Genomic DNA, 17,159 nt, shown 5'->3' on the forward strand with positions numbered 1-17,159 from the left:
ATAACTTAAGAAGAGCACAGTCCCAACCAAGGAGCAGCAGGAAGTGGGGAGAAAGGAAAGGCAAATTATAAATAAAAAACTCAGGAGAAGCCCTATCTCAAAGAGGAAAGTGCATTCTTAGTGCCTTTCTTCACATGTCCTGTCCCCCAATAAAGAAAATAATGCAAATGTCAACAACCACCACACTGTATTGACTGAAAAAAGCACTATTAACTTCCACACTAGTTAAATATGTATTGCACAGACAAAATCATAATTCCATCCTGTTCCCACTCAAAGGGAGCCTATTATTGCCCTTAGTGAACCTAAAATCTCACTCTAAAGTGGTATCATTCTTAGCCAAAAACATGGGTAGTGATGAAAAGTTCTCTTGTGGAATCACCCTTATCAAATACACCAATAGCATTTGATTCTCCTAAAATTTTGAATCAAGCTATTGTAATAGTAAAAATACAGAAAGCATCCATAAAATGCCTGCACAATGTATGGGACACAATAATATTTCATTTAACTTGTAAACATGTCTTCTTAAGACTTATGTGAACCTTAATGTAGTATCAGAGGAAAAAAAACTTGATGCAATGATCTGCCTTGTAATTGCAAAAGCAGATGCAGCACATTAAAGAAAGCAATGATGTTTGGCTGTTTTGTAAAACATATATCAGTATTGGTACAGTTTTGGTTTGAAATGTGAGAGTTTTGTTGTACTTTCTAATTTATGCCAACGCTTTATTAGCAGTCCACAGAACAAGCAAGAAACAGATGTAATGCTTTTTAGCAAATGATGATGAAGATTCACAACCAAGTGGTAGTTTCAAAATACTTAACACTGCAATGCTATTATCAGCATACTGAGGACTTTTGTAAACAATGAACATCAGCTTGAACTAAAACAAAGGAAGTAGCTAGAAGCAGTTATAAACTCCAACACACAATTTACATGACATACATGAATATAGGAGCAAAAATGTCTACAAATACCAAAGCAGACAAGAATGTACAAGAATGTAGAACACTCATATGAGGAAAAACAAAACTTATAAAGATCACCAGCACAGATGACAAGAAATTCGTAAGTTTTTATTTTATACCTTTCTCGTTCTGGTGAATGCAAACTAGTATCTGGTCTCAAGCAGTTGGTACTAGCACTCCTAGCCCTGTCAAGGGAGGGCTGCAGTTCACTAGTGCCAGTGCATTGCATCCAATGGTAGAAGAGAAAGAAAAAGAAAACAAAGAAAGGAATACAATGTTAGATATTAACTCATAAAATAATGCTCTCTTTACAGAAAATGTAGAATCACAATGATTTAATTAAGGAAAACATAAAAGAGTTGACTGGATGATAGTGTCAAGATTTGTTTAGAAAATAAAAGCAAACAAAAGACTGCTAGAAATTTTTTGCAAATATTGTTGAAATGTTTAAAACTGAATGAGACAGAAGAGCATCCACTTGTAAGAAAAGTGGAATGAGAAATACCAAACAATAAAGTTATATCCTTATTAACAGCAGTAAATCTTAAGCCAACATAAAAGAATGTGATACACTATATGTCATGTGAAATCCCTTTACAGTGAAGCTCATTTATTCTGCAAATCCATATTAGTTATGAAACAAGCGGGGGGATTAATCCTCAGTGTCTTACCTAACCAGTAGATCATCTCCAAATTTCGATATTCGTGAATTAAGGCAATCATGAAGGAGTGAAATATCCTGTCTAATCACAGATTTGGTCTTAGCACATGCAGGAAGAGTTGAGCTTTGTAAATTAAAATTATTTAAACAAAATTAAAATAAATTTAACATGCAACAGAAATCTCATACATAAACAAAAGAATGTAATAAAGAAAAACATGCAACATATAATTTTAACAGTGAAGACAACAACTAATACAAAGTAGTTTGGTTTGGGTTTTTTTGTAATACAGGTGTTATTTTAAACAATTAGATGAAGTTATTTTAGGATTTTATCCCTTATCTCTCAGTTACAAAAATGGATGAAACATTTTGTTGGGTTTTTTTCTTTAACAAGGGAAGTCTATTTAATTTTTTAAAAAGAAGCTAACTACTTAAAGGGGACTCTAAACACTCCTTACCTGTATAGGTTCCAGTGAGTACCATTTGCTAGTAAAGGCATCTTGGGTGGTAATGTTTTATAGTGCCTAACCGAACTTCTTGAATGTGGTGGGTCAGAAAAGAACACAGAACAAAACAAAAACATGCCAGAAATAAAAAGACAGATAAAGGCAAGCCAAGAATGACCAGAACATAAAACAAATGCATAATGTTTTATTACATCGTATAGCTGTAGGTTTCTCAGTATGTCTGACAGCTATCTGGGGGACAAATTTTGTATTTACACTTTTCTTTAAAAAGTGCATGAACTTATGGCAATACTAGTACAGCTCAGATGTTTTCTTGAAATGGAAGTAATACATATTCCATTTATAGACACTTTTAATTAAAATATACAGACTGTTTTGAAGGATTAAGTTGATATTAAATTTGCTCTTTATTTCTCTTAGGGATGCCTTACTTAGACCTGCAGAAATTTTAACCTCTTCAGTAGCTAAGCATGAAAATCTTGCTAAAACAGGGATATACAGTATCACAAATTTTATTACAGATGTGTTAGCAACTGGCTTTTTGGAATGTGGAAGTCTTTTGAAATTGGCGTATCGGCTTCAAAACTTAACAGTAATTAAATGCTACTAATAATAAGCTAATTAAAAATCTTAGGAGAGGTATTACATCAGCCAGCACAGCAGCACTAAGGTGTTACTTGACAGCTGTCTAATATCATCATAGATTTTAGAGAAGGAAATGTTTATTTTATCAGCCAGCTTTACCCAATGAACAAGGGAGAAATTTAAAGGCAGACAGTGGCTGCTGAATGGGAATTATGGCCATTATATGGTTAGGGGTTAATAATAATGTTCTAACAATTTTCCACATACCCTACTAGGACACAGCTATGGAACTATTAGGAGAAGAACCAGCAGGCTTGAGGATTTTGCAGCATCAAGAACAGTTTGTCCTGATAGGACATTCTGATTCCTGTTAAGCCTTGCACCTAAACACAGCAGGATCAACATTACAAAACCTGACTGTGTCACAGACAGATGACTCAACTCTCTGCCTGGAAATATTAGTGTTTGTAAAACCTTGACGGATTTAACAGAGGAGCTCTGATCCTTCTTGTACGGGTTTAGTGGTCACCACTGGTGACTTCTCTATCAGAGGTCACTGTAACATTTCAAAGGAGGAATAAAGGAATGGTTGTCAGCAGGCCAATCCTGGCACATGAGCAGGTATTACCAATCAAAGTAATCTAAGATATGGAATGTGACAACCCATGGTCTATAGCACTGGTACACACCTTTCCACCGTTTCTGCTATTAGTCAATAGTTGCATACAGAGGGACAGGATGGATAGCTAGGACTAGTATTCCAAACTGGTGCATTAAACTCACCATATATCTTAACTTTGTAGCTTGGACTACATAATTACTTTCATTTAATATGAAACCATTAACATTTCTTTCCCATTTTAAGCTGAAGCTGTCTCAACAACTAATTAAAACATTGTTCAGCAAGCTGTCTAAAAAACAAGGATAAAGCCTTATAAAGTTTCTAACACAAATAAATGTTGGGCCACTAGAAATAAGAAAGGAAAAAAGTGGTAAATAACAATTTTTTGTTGAAACTGTTTTTGAAACTCTTCTGTCAAGAATGGATATTGCCAGTTTTGGGGTATTATTTGGAATTAGGGTGTATAAGCCTCAGAGTTAAATTTAGAAGAATCAGTCTATTGTCATCTATTGCTTTTACATCACCTTCAATAAATTATTTTAAGTACCATCCTGTTTTATAGTATACCATTACTATTACTTTTAAAGGGTGAATTTTTTGGTTTTTTTTAATCATAAAAATACAATAAATGGCATAAAGAAAAAGGCAAGAAAGGGCTGTACGCTCTGAATTCAGTGTAGCTCTGACCTAACTCTATTGCTGTCCATGCACAACTTTTTGCTGTGACCAGACTGGTTTAGCAGATTGTAAAACCATTGGAAAGCTAATGGCTGGGCAAAGTGCTCCAAAAGTTTACAATACAGTATTTACTTCATTAATTGAGACTTTAAGCAACAACACTGAAAAATTAAAATGACAATTATAATCTTTAAGAGGAGAAAGCACAGGGCTGGGGGCAGGAAGAGGGTAAAGCTACAGAAGATGCAGAAGAAAGGACACACAAAGGAGGCAGGAAATATTGCTATTATCTGACAATAAAAAGACATTAAATAACAAAAAGTTAAATAAATTATTAAACCCTAAAACCTAAAATCTTGAGGAAAAAGATTTTTAGTTGAAATATGAGAATGAAAATATTCCTAGTGATAATAAAAACTTAATTTAACAGCTTCACTGATGCAGATTTTTTTGAAGGCTTACATGTTTATTTTGTTTATTTATTTTAGTTTTATACTATTGTGCTTTATAATAGAACCCTATCACAGCATTTAAAATACTGTTTCAAAGTTGATGATGAAAATTAAAGCAAGCCAAGGCATTTAAAAAAATGAACAGTACTTTGTAAGAGAAAATCCTACATTAAGTAAATGAATAATGGCACTAGACAGCATGGCTTAACATTTGATGCTTTTAAACATACAGCACTGACACAAAGCTCTTATCAACACCCAGATCCGGAAGGGACAAATGGGTAAGTGCCTGGTTGAAGTAGCTGAATGGTTAACTACTTTAACTTCAACCTACATTTTTACCTATTGTAAGTGAAACATATTCTACACAATCAGTCACGGGTTTTTAACAAGGTTAACAGACATGGTGAAAACAAAGGTGAGGGAGCAGACTTTGATTTTTTAGATAAAGATATTTCAGTCCCATTTAGTTTCACAACACTGGAAAATGGTAAGACAGGGAGCTCCAAGCTTTGGAACAAGAGATTAATGAAGACTAAAGATAGGCCAAAACTACAAAGCTTACATGTGGATCCAATTTATTGAACAATTTTTAGATGCAAAAGCAAGTAATACAAAACCCCTCAAATCTGGGCCTTCCAGGAAGCCCTTGTAAATAAGTATTTATTCCTCTGCATGTGACTAAATAAGCATGAGATTAGGTGTCACAGCCAGCAAAGATTGTTTAATTGTGCATGGCTGTTATATAAACAAAAAAAATGCAAATAAAAGAAAACATAAAATCAACTAAAAAACCAAAGTTTGAAATTTTAACAATGCTGTCATGCATTTTGACTGTCGTGACTAGACAGAAAATCTACCACAAAATACAACTGCAAAACCAAAGACTCTTCAACTCCTTTAATCCTTACTACTGAGGTTCACAGACATACATACACATCTCAGTCTGAATTAAAACAAGCAAAAAAAGACGATGACATCTGGATCACAATGTACTTGGAAGTTCTTTATTTACTGGGACTAAATACCACCACGGAAAAAAATATTGGGCACACAAAGTATGGACAACTAACCAGATGTGTTCATGATTCCGACATTCCTGTATTTACCTGATGGTATGTAGGCACTCTGCACTTCTTCCTCGCTTTGCTCTGGGCAGCATAAGAAGCTCACTGCACAGACAGGATGGGTGGTGAGTGAAACAGATATAGTTATGAAGCATTAGATGACATGGGTTATGCCAATGATAAGCAAATGAAAACATAAAAAGAAACAAGAAGCATCCACCCAGATACATAGTCTGATAAGACTGCACGTCTCAAAAAATATGAGTCAAAAAATGCAGGTAATAACTACATTTTCAACAAATTCTTTTTAGTGTGGCACCTCCTTCTATGATATTTTTCTTTAAAATTCAGAATTACTTTTTCAGAGCTCTTCATGATGAAACAAATACATAAAATGGCTACAGTTTTCTAATAACTTCCTGTCTCGTGAACCAATTAAAGGAGAGTTGCTTTAGGAAAAAAAAGAAAGATGCCTGTTCTTTTTTTTTTTTTGTGCTCGGTTTTGTAGCTTCCTAAGCTGCAAAATAATACATGTAAAAGCAGGAAAGGTTTGATAACAATTTAGTGCAGATTGGTTTATGGGAAGAATAACCAGTCATCCTTTAGGGAAAATCAAATATATATGTTCCCTTGAAATATTTTGTTTGGCCAAACATAAATTGTGTCTCATAGCTCTTGATGGTATTTTGTAATACAATCCTACAGAAACAAACAAAAAAAAGCCAATCAGCCACCAGACTTTTTGTTTCTTATTCTTTCAAATTGAGGAAAATCAGCCATCTATTCTAATTTTCTCATACTGTAGCCAAACACATACTACAGCCAGCAAGATGGTAAAATTAATGCATATTTATGCTTTTGGTAAATATGGCTATGATATGAAATATCCCTTGAATTAATCCTGTAGTTTTATGCACTTCAACACAGTCAGAAAGACCAAGCTCCAAAACTCCTATCATTGTAAATATGAAATTAAAGGTAAGCTTCATGGAAACATGCTAATTTTAAAAGAAGCAGGGAATCCCATGAAGTACTATGGCAAAAAAAAAAAAGAGAGAGAAAATATTACAAAACAGATAAAGCAGCAGTTGTTCAATGTGTTTCACACTTCATGCCATTATAAAATGATCCATTTCATTGATACACTATAGGCATTATTTATCTAAAATTCTAAACTGGGCAGCTTGAAATAATGGCTTGTGAGTCATGTAAGATTTATTTACATCTCAAGCCACTAGCTTGATTTTGATGCAACAATATGTACTAAAGTTGAATTGAATTTTTAAATTTTCTTTCTAAGCCAAATTTCTATTCATAAACTCAGAGAACTGACAGAACTTATGTGCAGGTTTCCAGATTACAAACAACTATGGATTTTAAGAAAAAAGTTACTATTTTCTTTAGAGTTGCAAAGTAGATGCAAAGTCCACATTAAATCATAGGGTACTTTGTTAATATTTACCTTTGCTAAGCCAAAGGCTATCTATTGTAATTGGCAAAGCAAACACTAATAAAAAAGTCATCCTGAAAAGTGATATAAAATAACAAATCCACCATGAAATCTTCAAGTTAAAAAAAAAAAAAAAAGAAAAGAATCCATCAAGTAGACTACCAATATTGGGAGAATATGCAGTTCTCTGATATATTAAGTCTGGTTTGGGAGACATTTAAAATAGAGATTATTATTCTCAAACAAGTTTTTTCTATTCTCACAATTAACAGATTTAACTTATGAATTAAAGAAACACAAAAAAAAAGTGCCATGCTCTTGAAAATTAGACAATGATTTCTTAATAAAAAGCTTTTCCTAACAGTTTATATATATTCATATATGTGTGTATATATGTATATAAATATATATAAAACTGTTGAAGTGGACAAATAAGTTCCATTGGAAATTTATTGCAACAGATGCTTCTGTAAGAGAGTGGTAGTAATCATTTTTACAAAGACCTATATTATTATTTAATATTGATTTTGGACCAGTAACAGATCATTGAGAAAATCATTGAAACTAATCAGCAGCTGTAATTTCTGCCATGTAATTATGGGGTAATTTCTCAACTTTCAAGCGAAGTTTATCTTAGATATCAATGTGAATGTACTTGTTTAGATGAAGGGTTCAGTAAATGCACTACGCATAATATCTACACTACTCTTGATACTAATACATAATATTTAACAAAGTTGGGTTTTTTTAAATTCTTGGATGTGACAGAGGATCTTTCTCAAGAAAACCTGGTTTGGATGCTATTCTTTTGTACTGAAAGCCAGCAAAACCTGCCAGAATTAAACAGCCTTCACAACTGATGAAATCTGGGGGAAAAGATAAAAGGAAAATGGGAAAAAGGAGACCACTGGAGACAAGATTTTTATTCAAGGACAGTAAGTACATGGACCCATCTTTAAGTCCTGCAAATAAGCCACATATATCCTTCATGTCTGATCTTTAAACTTCTGAAAAAGGTTTTGTGAACACTGAAAAGAACTGAAGACTGTCTCACTTCTCTGAACAAATCCAGCAGCCCATTGCTCATCCCCAAGAAAGACTCAGTGTAAACCCTGCTCCTCTCCAACTATAATCCATGAATGTATCACCAGTTGTGTCTTGGTCTGAGGCTTTACTAAAAGAGAAATTTCTAGGTAGTTAACAGTCTATATTTATACTGACAAAATCTACTTTTTAAAGCCTTTTTCTCTTCAAATCTGATGAACAAGAAACCTATTCAATAAATATCTTCAGGAATCTTTTGAATCTATCACTGCCCAAGATAAATAATAACAGCTAACATCTGCAGAACAGAAAACAAGTGGACATTACTTGAATTAGCCTAATTATAAATCTGACTACTATATTTAAAAACAATTTTAATTCACCTCCAAAAGAAAATTCAGTACAAAAATCCAACTTAGTCAATTCTGTACACACTTTCTGCCTATAAATTTGAATTTTTAAATGTACCAGATAACTCACTAATTCCCATAGCTACGTTACCATACTGCAAAAATAAAACAGGCAAGATCATATACAGAACTGAACTAGCTTAACTGCAAGAGCCATCTGTTATTCAATCTTTATGTTGCTTCAAAACTGGCCAAAGACTTCCAGAGATTTTTGTGATTTAATGTTTACATGTTTTCACATCACTATGATATGTATGTTCTGTATCAAATTTACTGGATTATAAGAAAAGATTTTGTCATACTTAGTTCTAAAAGCAGTTACTTACTGTCAAGAAAAAAAAATCAAAGACATTACTATGACAATTGATCTTATCTTAATGGTAAAAGTTTGCTATTATAGTCTAGCTAAATGATTTTTTTGATGTAAACAACAAGCCATAAAGATTGATAATCTATGTGACTGTCATCATTATTTTTCACAAATACTGAGCTGAAATACCTTTCTAACCTTTTTTTTTCAGCTATACACTTAACAGAATTTCTCATTCCTTCCATTTTATCAGAATATCATTCCTAGATACCTGAAAACAGTGCCTACTAGGAGAGACCAAGTGATCTTTGAGTGTAGCCACTCCGTGTACTCCAGGGAGAGATGTGTATGTGTCACACATCTAAGACTGGAAATTTTTGCAAACTGCAACTAGTACTGCAAGTCTCTTTGCTATGCCTGAGTAATGTAGCAAGTTCACCAGTATGTTACATAAGATGGTGGGAGACTGCACCCATAGATGTCCAAAATCTATAAGCATATGAATGCATACCATCATACATCTGACTTCCAGCTAGGAGGAATCCATGTCTGGTATTTTGCTGGCTAGCACAACTGGTGAATTCTGGTACATTACAAAAATACCTCGGGCATACATGAAGATACATGGCTTTCTAGCCTAAATCTCTGGGCTTTACATATGAAAAAGCAGCAGAATATCTAGGACAGTCAACCCAGTACACAGTTTTACCAAAAATAAAAGGTATAAATAATTTAACAGTGGCACTAGATCTATCAGTTAGGATGAATTCTCTGCCTTCCCCATAGCTATCAGTAACATTTCTACTGAAAACTTGAAAATTAGGCAAACTGACAAAGACATTTCTAAACTTTTTTCCAAGTTCAGGCTGACAATGTACCTTTCTTGATCAGACAAATACTGACTATCCATCTCTCTGGATCTGTAATCAATGGGAGTTCTGGAGGCATCATGGTGTCTAGTTGGAGAACGTGATCTTCTCATTTGATGAATTTCATCTAAACTCCTAAAAAGCAGAAATATGTCTGATAATCTTGTTTTCTCATGAACACCAATGGATCACAGTACAAGTTGGTTGAAGGAAGTTTTTAATCATAAATTATTAATACATCATTTCTAAAAGAATGCCATTAAAATTATGCAATTTTTACATGCCACTATTAACCTACAAATATACTTAATATACATACAAGATTAAACCACTGACTCAAAAAGAATTTCCAAACCTATGTATTAGTTATGGTATGCAGATGATGAGTCACAGACAAAATATGAGTAAAAAGAGGTAAGCCTTACAAAGTTATGATTCATCCCATGAGTGCTCTTGAATCATTAATAAAAGCATATATCAAGTTCAAATACTGCACTAGTAAATTTAGATACAAAAAACAAGCTTTAGAATAGTGAAAAATTCCTGAACAAGAGAAAAGTTAATAAAGACACATTATACAAACTTGAAACCACATTGAGTTTCACTTGTGATGCCTACCTCTGTAATGGCACATTTGGTAAACGTGAACGGGGCCTGCCCTGATCGTCGCCACGGTGAGGAGACACAGAACGTGAACGATGATGTGTTGTTGTTCTTTGCTGTTCTGGCACAGTTAGCGTTGTGGATTTACTTTCTCTAGTACTAGACCTATAACCTACTGGCAAGAGGGTAACAAAAGGCAATTAGAGAATAAAGGTCTGGGTTTAGAAATAATTCAGGTGGCCAGACTTCCAGGAGCACATATCTAAACGCTTACGCAACTTTCAGTTCATCATTCAGCTGTTGTACATCCCGATGTATCATGCAGGATAAATTACTAGCATTACCTTTAAATGCCTACATGTAGAGAGACTGAAAAAATTAGACTTTTTAAGGTACTGGAAGATGTGGAGCAGTTTTCTTACTTACTTGGGGAAGAGTATTCTGGGTATTTTCTGTATGTAAAAAAATATTTGAAAGGAATCTAAACAGTTTAGAATCTCAACAGAGTAGGTTTACCTCATCTAAAAAATGGAGAAACCAGGCCTGCATAAAACAGCACAGACTCACACAGGGCTGTTCATATACAGAACATCTTTCTGCTCTTGTTTCAGTTAAACACAAAGATGTTCTCCTACTGAACTTAGCCAAAGCCACCTACTTAAAAAAACTACTACGATTTAGAGTATATTGTACTGAATAATGGATGTCGCATACCTTGCAGAATATTTTTGCAAAATACTATGACTAAGCAGCAAAATTTCTCATAGTATTCTTATATAGGATTAAAAAAAATCAGTAGAATGCTAGTACATGTTCAATATTTCAATATTTTTGTGCCTTTTTCTATGTAGCACACTCTTTGACTTGCTATACATTTTGACTCCCATCCTAAAACAGACAATGAAGCTCAGTAAGATAACAGCTTTCAAAAGGTACCTGTTATCTTTCCAAAAGAGCCTAAAGAGATCTGCTCAGACTTCATTTCGAGACATTTAAATTGGATTACAAGAATCCCTTTACAGAAAATCCCTTAATGATATAGAAAGTCATCCCTTAAATCATCCCTTAATCACTTCACAAATTCTTGTTTCAGTGTCAAAATAATAATTTTGCTTCTTCTCTGAATTTGTCTAGCATTAAAGTTACTGTAATGTGTGATTTTGTTCAGCTAAAAAAACAGCCTATATCAGAAATCTTCTTTTCATGCAGGAAAAGACTGTGATTTTGTCACCCAGCTGTCAATTGGAGAAATTAAATAAATTAAATAAATTGCACTTCTTATGGATCTCACTACATGGTTTTAACTGTGGGAGTTTTTCATATTTTATATAATTTGTATAATTCTAGTTCTTCTCTGGTCTTCTACCCACTTACAAACAGGCCCTCTTCTAAAAGTGTGGCCTGTATACAGTCTGTACTAGGCTTAATCATGTATTCAATGACATTTAATAACCTCTTTAGCTGCAAGTCTGAACCCTGACCACAAACATCAAAGAAGCATTCACAGTTTTTTCCCAAAATGTGTAAGAGTTTACCAATGTATCCTAATGGCCTCTAAAAGCTGACAACATGCATGAAAGTATTTACTGGGGTTTATCAACTTTTCAACAAAGTAGGACTCCAGTGTCCCACAGGTTTTGATACGTTGTGATGCTGGAGTATCTAACCTGCCAAAAAAGTGTTTCAGAGTTCTGTAATAAAATTATAAAGAAACAGGAGGATCTCCCTGATCTCAGGACAAGAATTGGGTGCAAATTTTGAAGCAAAGGAGGGACTCCCTCAGGACTTCAGTGGAGGTTCATGAACCAGGATCGCTGCAGAAAATGTCTAGGTTTTTTGTTAGAGGAAGAAAATATATGATGAAAGTTGGATGTGTTCCCTTTCCCAGGATAATTAAATATAAGCTGTATTTGCAAAAAGATATTTTATTTTCCAAACAAGCTTGTGTTAGAAAAAAATCCTGTCATCTCTATCAGAAGGAAGAGCACTTTTACATTTATTATACTAAAACCAAAGAAATCCTAAACTTCTTTCCATCCTTTAGGCCTTGTACTGAAATACATACAATTTAAGTATAAAAAAAAAATATGAATTTAAATTTAAAATATATTTCTAGAGCATTTCTAGTCCGCCTAAAAAATTCATGTAGGATTATCCTGTAAACTCAAAAATCTAGTATAGAAAGATGATTTTATGGATTTTTTTTTCATAGACAAGCTATCTAGGAAACAATACCTGAAACTTATGCAGTGTGTGTACACAAAGCTTACAGAATAGACAGAGCAGTAGTAATTCATACTTATCCTAAGTATTAATTCAAGAGTTGTCAAACTGGTCAAATCACACCCATACTTTCACAGTGACCATGACAGTGACAGCAACAGTAACATTTCCTCATATCCTCAAATACAAAGGCTCTGTGCTCTTCAGGGTGAGCAGAGAAAAATTTTGCATGGACCAGCATGATAGCAGCAACCAAGCTGATGGTAGTTTATGCAGAAGTTTCTCAGTTGCTCATGGGAAACTGTCAGGTGTGACAGGAAATGAATGCAGGATGGATGATGAAAATGGTTCTAGCAAACATTTGATATCAGAATTATATTATTTTTTCTTAAAGACAATACCGACAACAACAAGGTGTTATACTGATGGCACCCTGCTTCTACAGGAGGAAGGTAAATACAATGCAACCATTTATACAGGTTACATGTGACAGAAAAATGAACTGCTCTGAAGAGTTACCTGTAGCATAAGCAATGCTGCTTGTTAAAAATACCAGTGGAGATATTGCCAAGTGTATATCAGGGCTTTTTTTGGTTTTCTTTTTAATTAAGAAAGTTACTGAAGCTTTGGTTAAACAGATTGGTCTCAAAACATGTTCAGGTTTCATTAAAACCTTCACTGACCCTTCTGGAGTACTGGGCTGCCCAGTACAGTACAGACACAGAGTGACTGGTTTAAGAATAGCTCAGGATCACAAACATCCTTAAGAGACTTGAGCATCTCTCATATACGCAGAGGTTGAGAGACTTAAAATAGTATTTTCTTCATGTAAACGGATGTCAGCATACCACAAAAACCCTGCCAAAATCATTTTTGTTAAATCTGAGCTTCAAATTAAAGTTACTTTCAGCTGTTGATATAAACTTTTATGAACATATCTATGAGCTGATTATACAAAAGATATGTATATCGCTGCAAGGTACTACTAATAAATGAAGAGGGTACAATTACATGAAAGATAAGATACACTAGTGATATGACAAGGTAAAAATACTTTCCTTAAAATATTTTGGAATTTATTAAAGTACCATGATTTTTGATGTAACGATCTTTACCTCCATTGACAAGCAGTGATTCTTTGCAGCTGCTGAAACTTCCAGGAAAACAGTTTTCTTTGTTATTACTAAACTCTAATACTGCATTTGCCTTAGCAATTGGTAAAAAATTTGAAACTATAGTTTTAAGGACTTCCAATGTTAGTTAAATTAGCAAAACTATTTTCCTTCATTTTTTAAGCTTTTATGCAGATGAAGTGAAATTTTGCACTTCCACATTTTGCAGTTATGTGTTTATTTATTAGAAAATGAGCAGTAACCTTTGTGAAAATCTTGAGCTATTAAGGGGCAAAATAACTTCATCTTTTCCTCAGTATTTCAGGAAAAACAGAAAATTAGTAACTTTCAGGAAGATTCTGCCTGATTAACCTGATCTCCTTCTACTACAAGGTCACCCTCTTAGTGGATAAGAGAAAGGCTGGGGATGTTGTCCACCTTACATTATTAAAGTCTTTTACACTGTTTCCCCAGGATTCTCCTGGAGAAGCTGGCAGCCTACGGCTCAGACAAGTCTTTAAAGGGAAATATTTTCTTATGCGTCAAATGTTGTAAACTCAATTTTGATATTCTTTCTTCTCTTGAGAAGGAGTATCTTAAACCTAGACTAATCTGGTTGAAGCCAAAATGGTGCATCACCATACTACATTACGGGGAAATACGGATATTTTCTGTTCCTTCCCATATGCACACTGTGCAAGAGTATGTGTGGGAAATATGAACCAGACAAGAGCTGGGGTGCACTCTGGTAAGGACCACAATATTGAAGGGCAGGAGGAGTGCAGAGGTAAAGGCCCTGCAGAACACCAAGGAACTTGCATGGAACTTAGTTTTGACAGAGGAGCCTGTTTTATGGAGAAGATACTGCACTATTCATTCAGTGCAAATGAAGGGAGTAGCCCAAAGTCTTAATAATTTAGCAGTGTGGGAAGTTAGGAAAGTTGGACAGGAGGGTAGAAAGGCATATATATGAACTTGATCTCCAGTCACATTAGTGATTCTGTGCCTAAGGTTCTCAAAGAATCCAACAGACATTGGGACTGGAAACCTTTTCCAGGTCTTAGTGCAAAATGCATTTCCATACACTGTCTTTGCTTTCACAGATTTGTGGCTGATGAATCAAATTTTCTTTGTCCCTGTGTGCCTAAAGTTTAACTTCTTTTAAGAATTCAGGTTGCATATGCAAAAAACCCCCACACACTTATATGTATATCCACTTCACACAGGAATCACAAACAGATGAACTCCACTTAGAATTGCCAAACAAATGTGTCCATGAAACTCAAAATGGACAAATTTGTGCTTGGTTGGGTGAACTAGTAGAATGTTTCTGATTAGGTGGACTTCAGAAGGATTTTCCTCACTATGCCCTTCAATTTTTAACTTACAGACTCTCAGATCATTGCAAATCCAGTTATAAAGATTAAATCCTCCTATTTTCTACAGTGACCTCAGAGAAAGTTTGGATCTGTGCATTCATCAAAGGCACACCAGAGCATGAAGTCCAAAGAAATTTCAATAAGAATCAGTTACTCAAATGCTGTCCCCGTGAACAAAGTCCAATACATTCAACTGAACCATTTTGAATGCTTCCTGTTAGGTGGAAAATTATTTCTTTCAAAAGGATGCATGGAAGGACTGGCAGCTGAAAAAAAGCCGCAGTTCTTAATAGAACATACTGCAACTTTAAATGTAAGTAAGTCTACAAAGACATACCAGTATCTACATTGTTAACTACAAAAAAACCCCAAAAAACAAAAAAAAAAAAGAAAACACCCATGAAAAATATTTAGAACCTATTATTTATATTTTAAATGCTCACTCTCTCTCCTGATGTAAAAACATCAAATATCATAACCAGGCATACATGAATGAATTTCTCTCTTAGCAACTGAGGTGCAAAGCATATAAAGTAAGAAAAGAACCCAATCAGCATCAAAGGAAGGAGAATTTTTCTCAGTTAACGTCAAGATGATACTGCGTTAATAAAATTAGTGATTTACTTTTACTGTTATAGAATAATATAAAAATTGTTATTATCACAAATTATTTATAAATAACAATAAATTGTGAGATTATTTTAAACACAGATCATGAAGATAAAAAAAGCTTCCTGAATCCCTCCATGATGTAATTCAGTGGTTTTCATCACGAAGATCCACAGAAAAACTGATTTAGTGCTTGCAATGACATAGTGACTCTTCAGTTAGCTTGGGACAATTGGGAAACATATTTATCTAACTTGTGGCAACAGTCAACTCGAACTAGAAGAATGCAGTATCCAAGATAATCCTCAAGATTTTCAGTATGTAGGAATGCCTAACTAAAAGTCAAACCATGACAGTCTCTACAAGCATATATTTATGAACATTTAGGGTAATGATAGCTCATGAAGGCTTATGAAAACTATAAAAGATACAGCCATGCAACATGCATCTTAATCTATAGCCATGCATTCTCAATAGAGTCCATGGGAGACTGCATTATAGCTAAGTTTCAAGTGAGAAACAAAATAATAAAAAAATGCTTTCAATAAAACCTGAAATCTTAACTATTTTAAAATGTGGGAGGTCTTTTAAATTTAATTTGGATTTTAAATAATGCTTGAAGCATTACAGAGTAGAAAATTGACCAATTTGAACCAACCAGTGGTTCACATATGAAGAATGATATGCAAAATAAATATAAATGAATGACCAGTAGAATCTTTTAATTTACCAGGTATGGGACAGGTACCATGGAATACTCAAGAAAACTGTTTTTTCCACAATGCACTCTCCAAAAACAGTATCCTCAATATTCCAAAATGCTATAAAGAAAAAAAAAACAACCAAAAAAGAAGAAAAAGAAAGCAGGACCATGCTGTTCATCCACGCACCTGGAGGAACAACTCCAATAGCATCATCAACATCAAAATCTGAGATGTCACTATCACTGATTGGCCGAGATCCTGCACAACAGCAAGGTAAACAAATACCTAAACATCTGGTCATGTTATAAAATGAAAGAATATGATCATTTAACATAATAATGAAACCAAAAAGATGATTTTAAGTCAAAACAATAGAGAAGGAGAACTCAACTGCAGTTACTAATTGATACTTTAGAAGACAGGTGAGCCAATTTAACATCTTACAGCTGCTGCAGCCTCCTTTCCCTTTCTCTTCCCCTCAAGTCCTCAGTAATCCTCTACTAGAATAGTTTATCTCCCTAAGCCTCCAAAAGCGAAACTCAAGTAAAGAAAAAAACCACTTTTGTGCTATTTCAGTGAATATGCTGAATCAGCTTGCTGAACAGGAAAGGCGATGAGGCAGCATATGGTGAGAGAGAGGAAGAGGAAACAGCACTGCCAGCTTTTAGAAAAGCTCAAATATCTCAGGAAAACTAACCTTTAATTTGCTCTCTATATACATATCCTCCGTTTGGGCATCTATGCAGCAATTACAGCAGCATCACATATTTATACTTCATTCCTGAATGTGCACCAATTTCCTACCCACTGGCTGTACTGAATGACTTCCATGTTTTAGAAAAATCAGAAAAATAGCTTGAAAATGTATTTTAAAATAATTCCCTGTATCTTTCATATTTCTAAGTAAATCTTAATTTAAATGAAAAGAGAAGCCACAGT

The 17,159-nt window shown here is 34.2% G+C and overlaps 1 protein-coding gene across 49 annotated transcripts in view; it reads right to left on the reverse strand.

The window, feature by feature from the left end:
* Positions 1–17,159, reverse strand: part of RIMS1 (regulating synaptic membrane exocytosis 1) — a 316,584-nt gene that overhangs the window by 102,700 nt on the left and 196,725 nt on the right. For 21 of the 49 annotated variants that reach the window (XM_039568325.1, XM_039568320.1, XM_039568317.1 and 18 more), the window contains 7 exons: positions 16,407–16,478; positions 10,209–10,368; positions 9,600–9,725; positions 5,550–5,612; positions 2,095–2,172; positions 1,644–1,757; positions 1,092–1,181 (listed from right to left, as the gene is read on the reverse strand). In XM_039568325.1, coding sequence (XP_039424259.1) covers positions 1,092–1,181; positions 1,644–1,757; positions 2,095–2,172; positions 5,550–5,612; positions 9,600–9,725; positions 10,209–10,368; positions 16,407–16,478 — 703 coding nt within the window. The remainder of the gene's footprint in view (positions 1–1,091; positions 1,182–1,643; positions 1,758–2,094; positions 2,173–5,549; positions 5,613–9,599; positions 9,726–10,208; positions 10,369–16,406; positions 16,479–17,159) is intronic. The other 28 variants (XM_039568329.1, XM_039568332.1, XM_039568352.1 and 25 more) reach the window with 8 other exon arrangements.

This window comes from Corvus cornix, chromosome 3 (assembly GCF_000738735.6).
Source record: "Corvus cornix cornix isolate S_Up_H32 chromosome 3, ASM73873v5, whole genome shotgun sequence".
Taxonomy (NCBI): domain Eukaryota; kingdom Metazoa; phylum Chordata; class Aves; order Passeriformes; family Corvidae; genus Corvus; species Corvus cornix.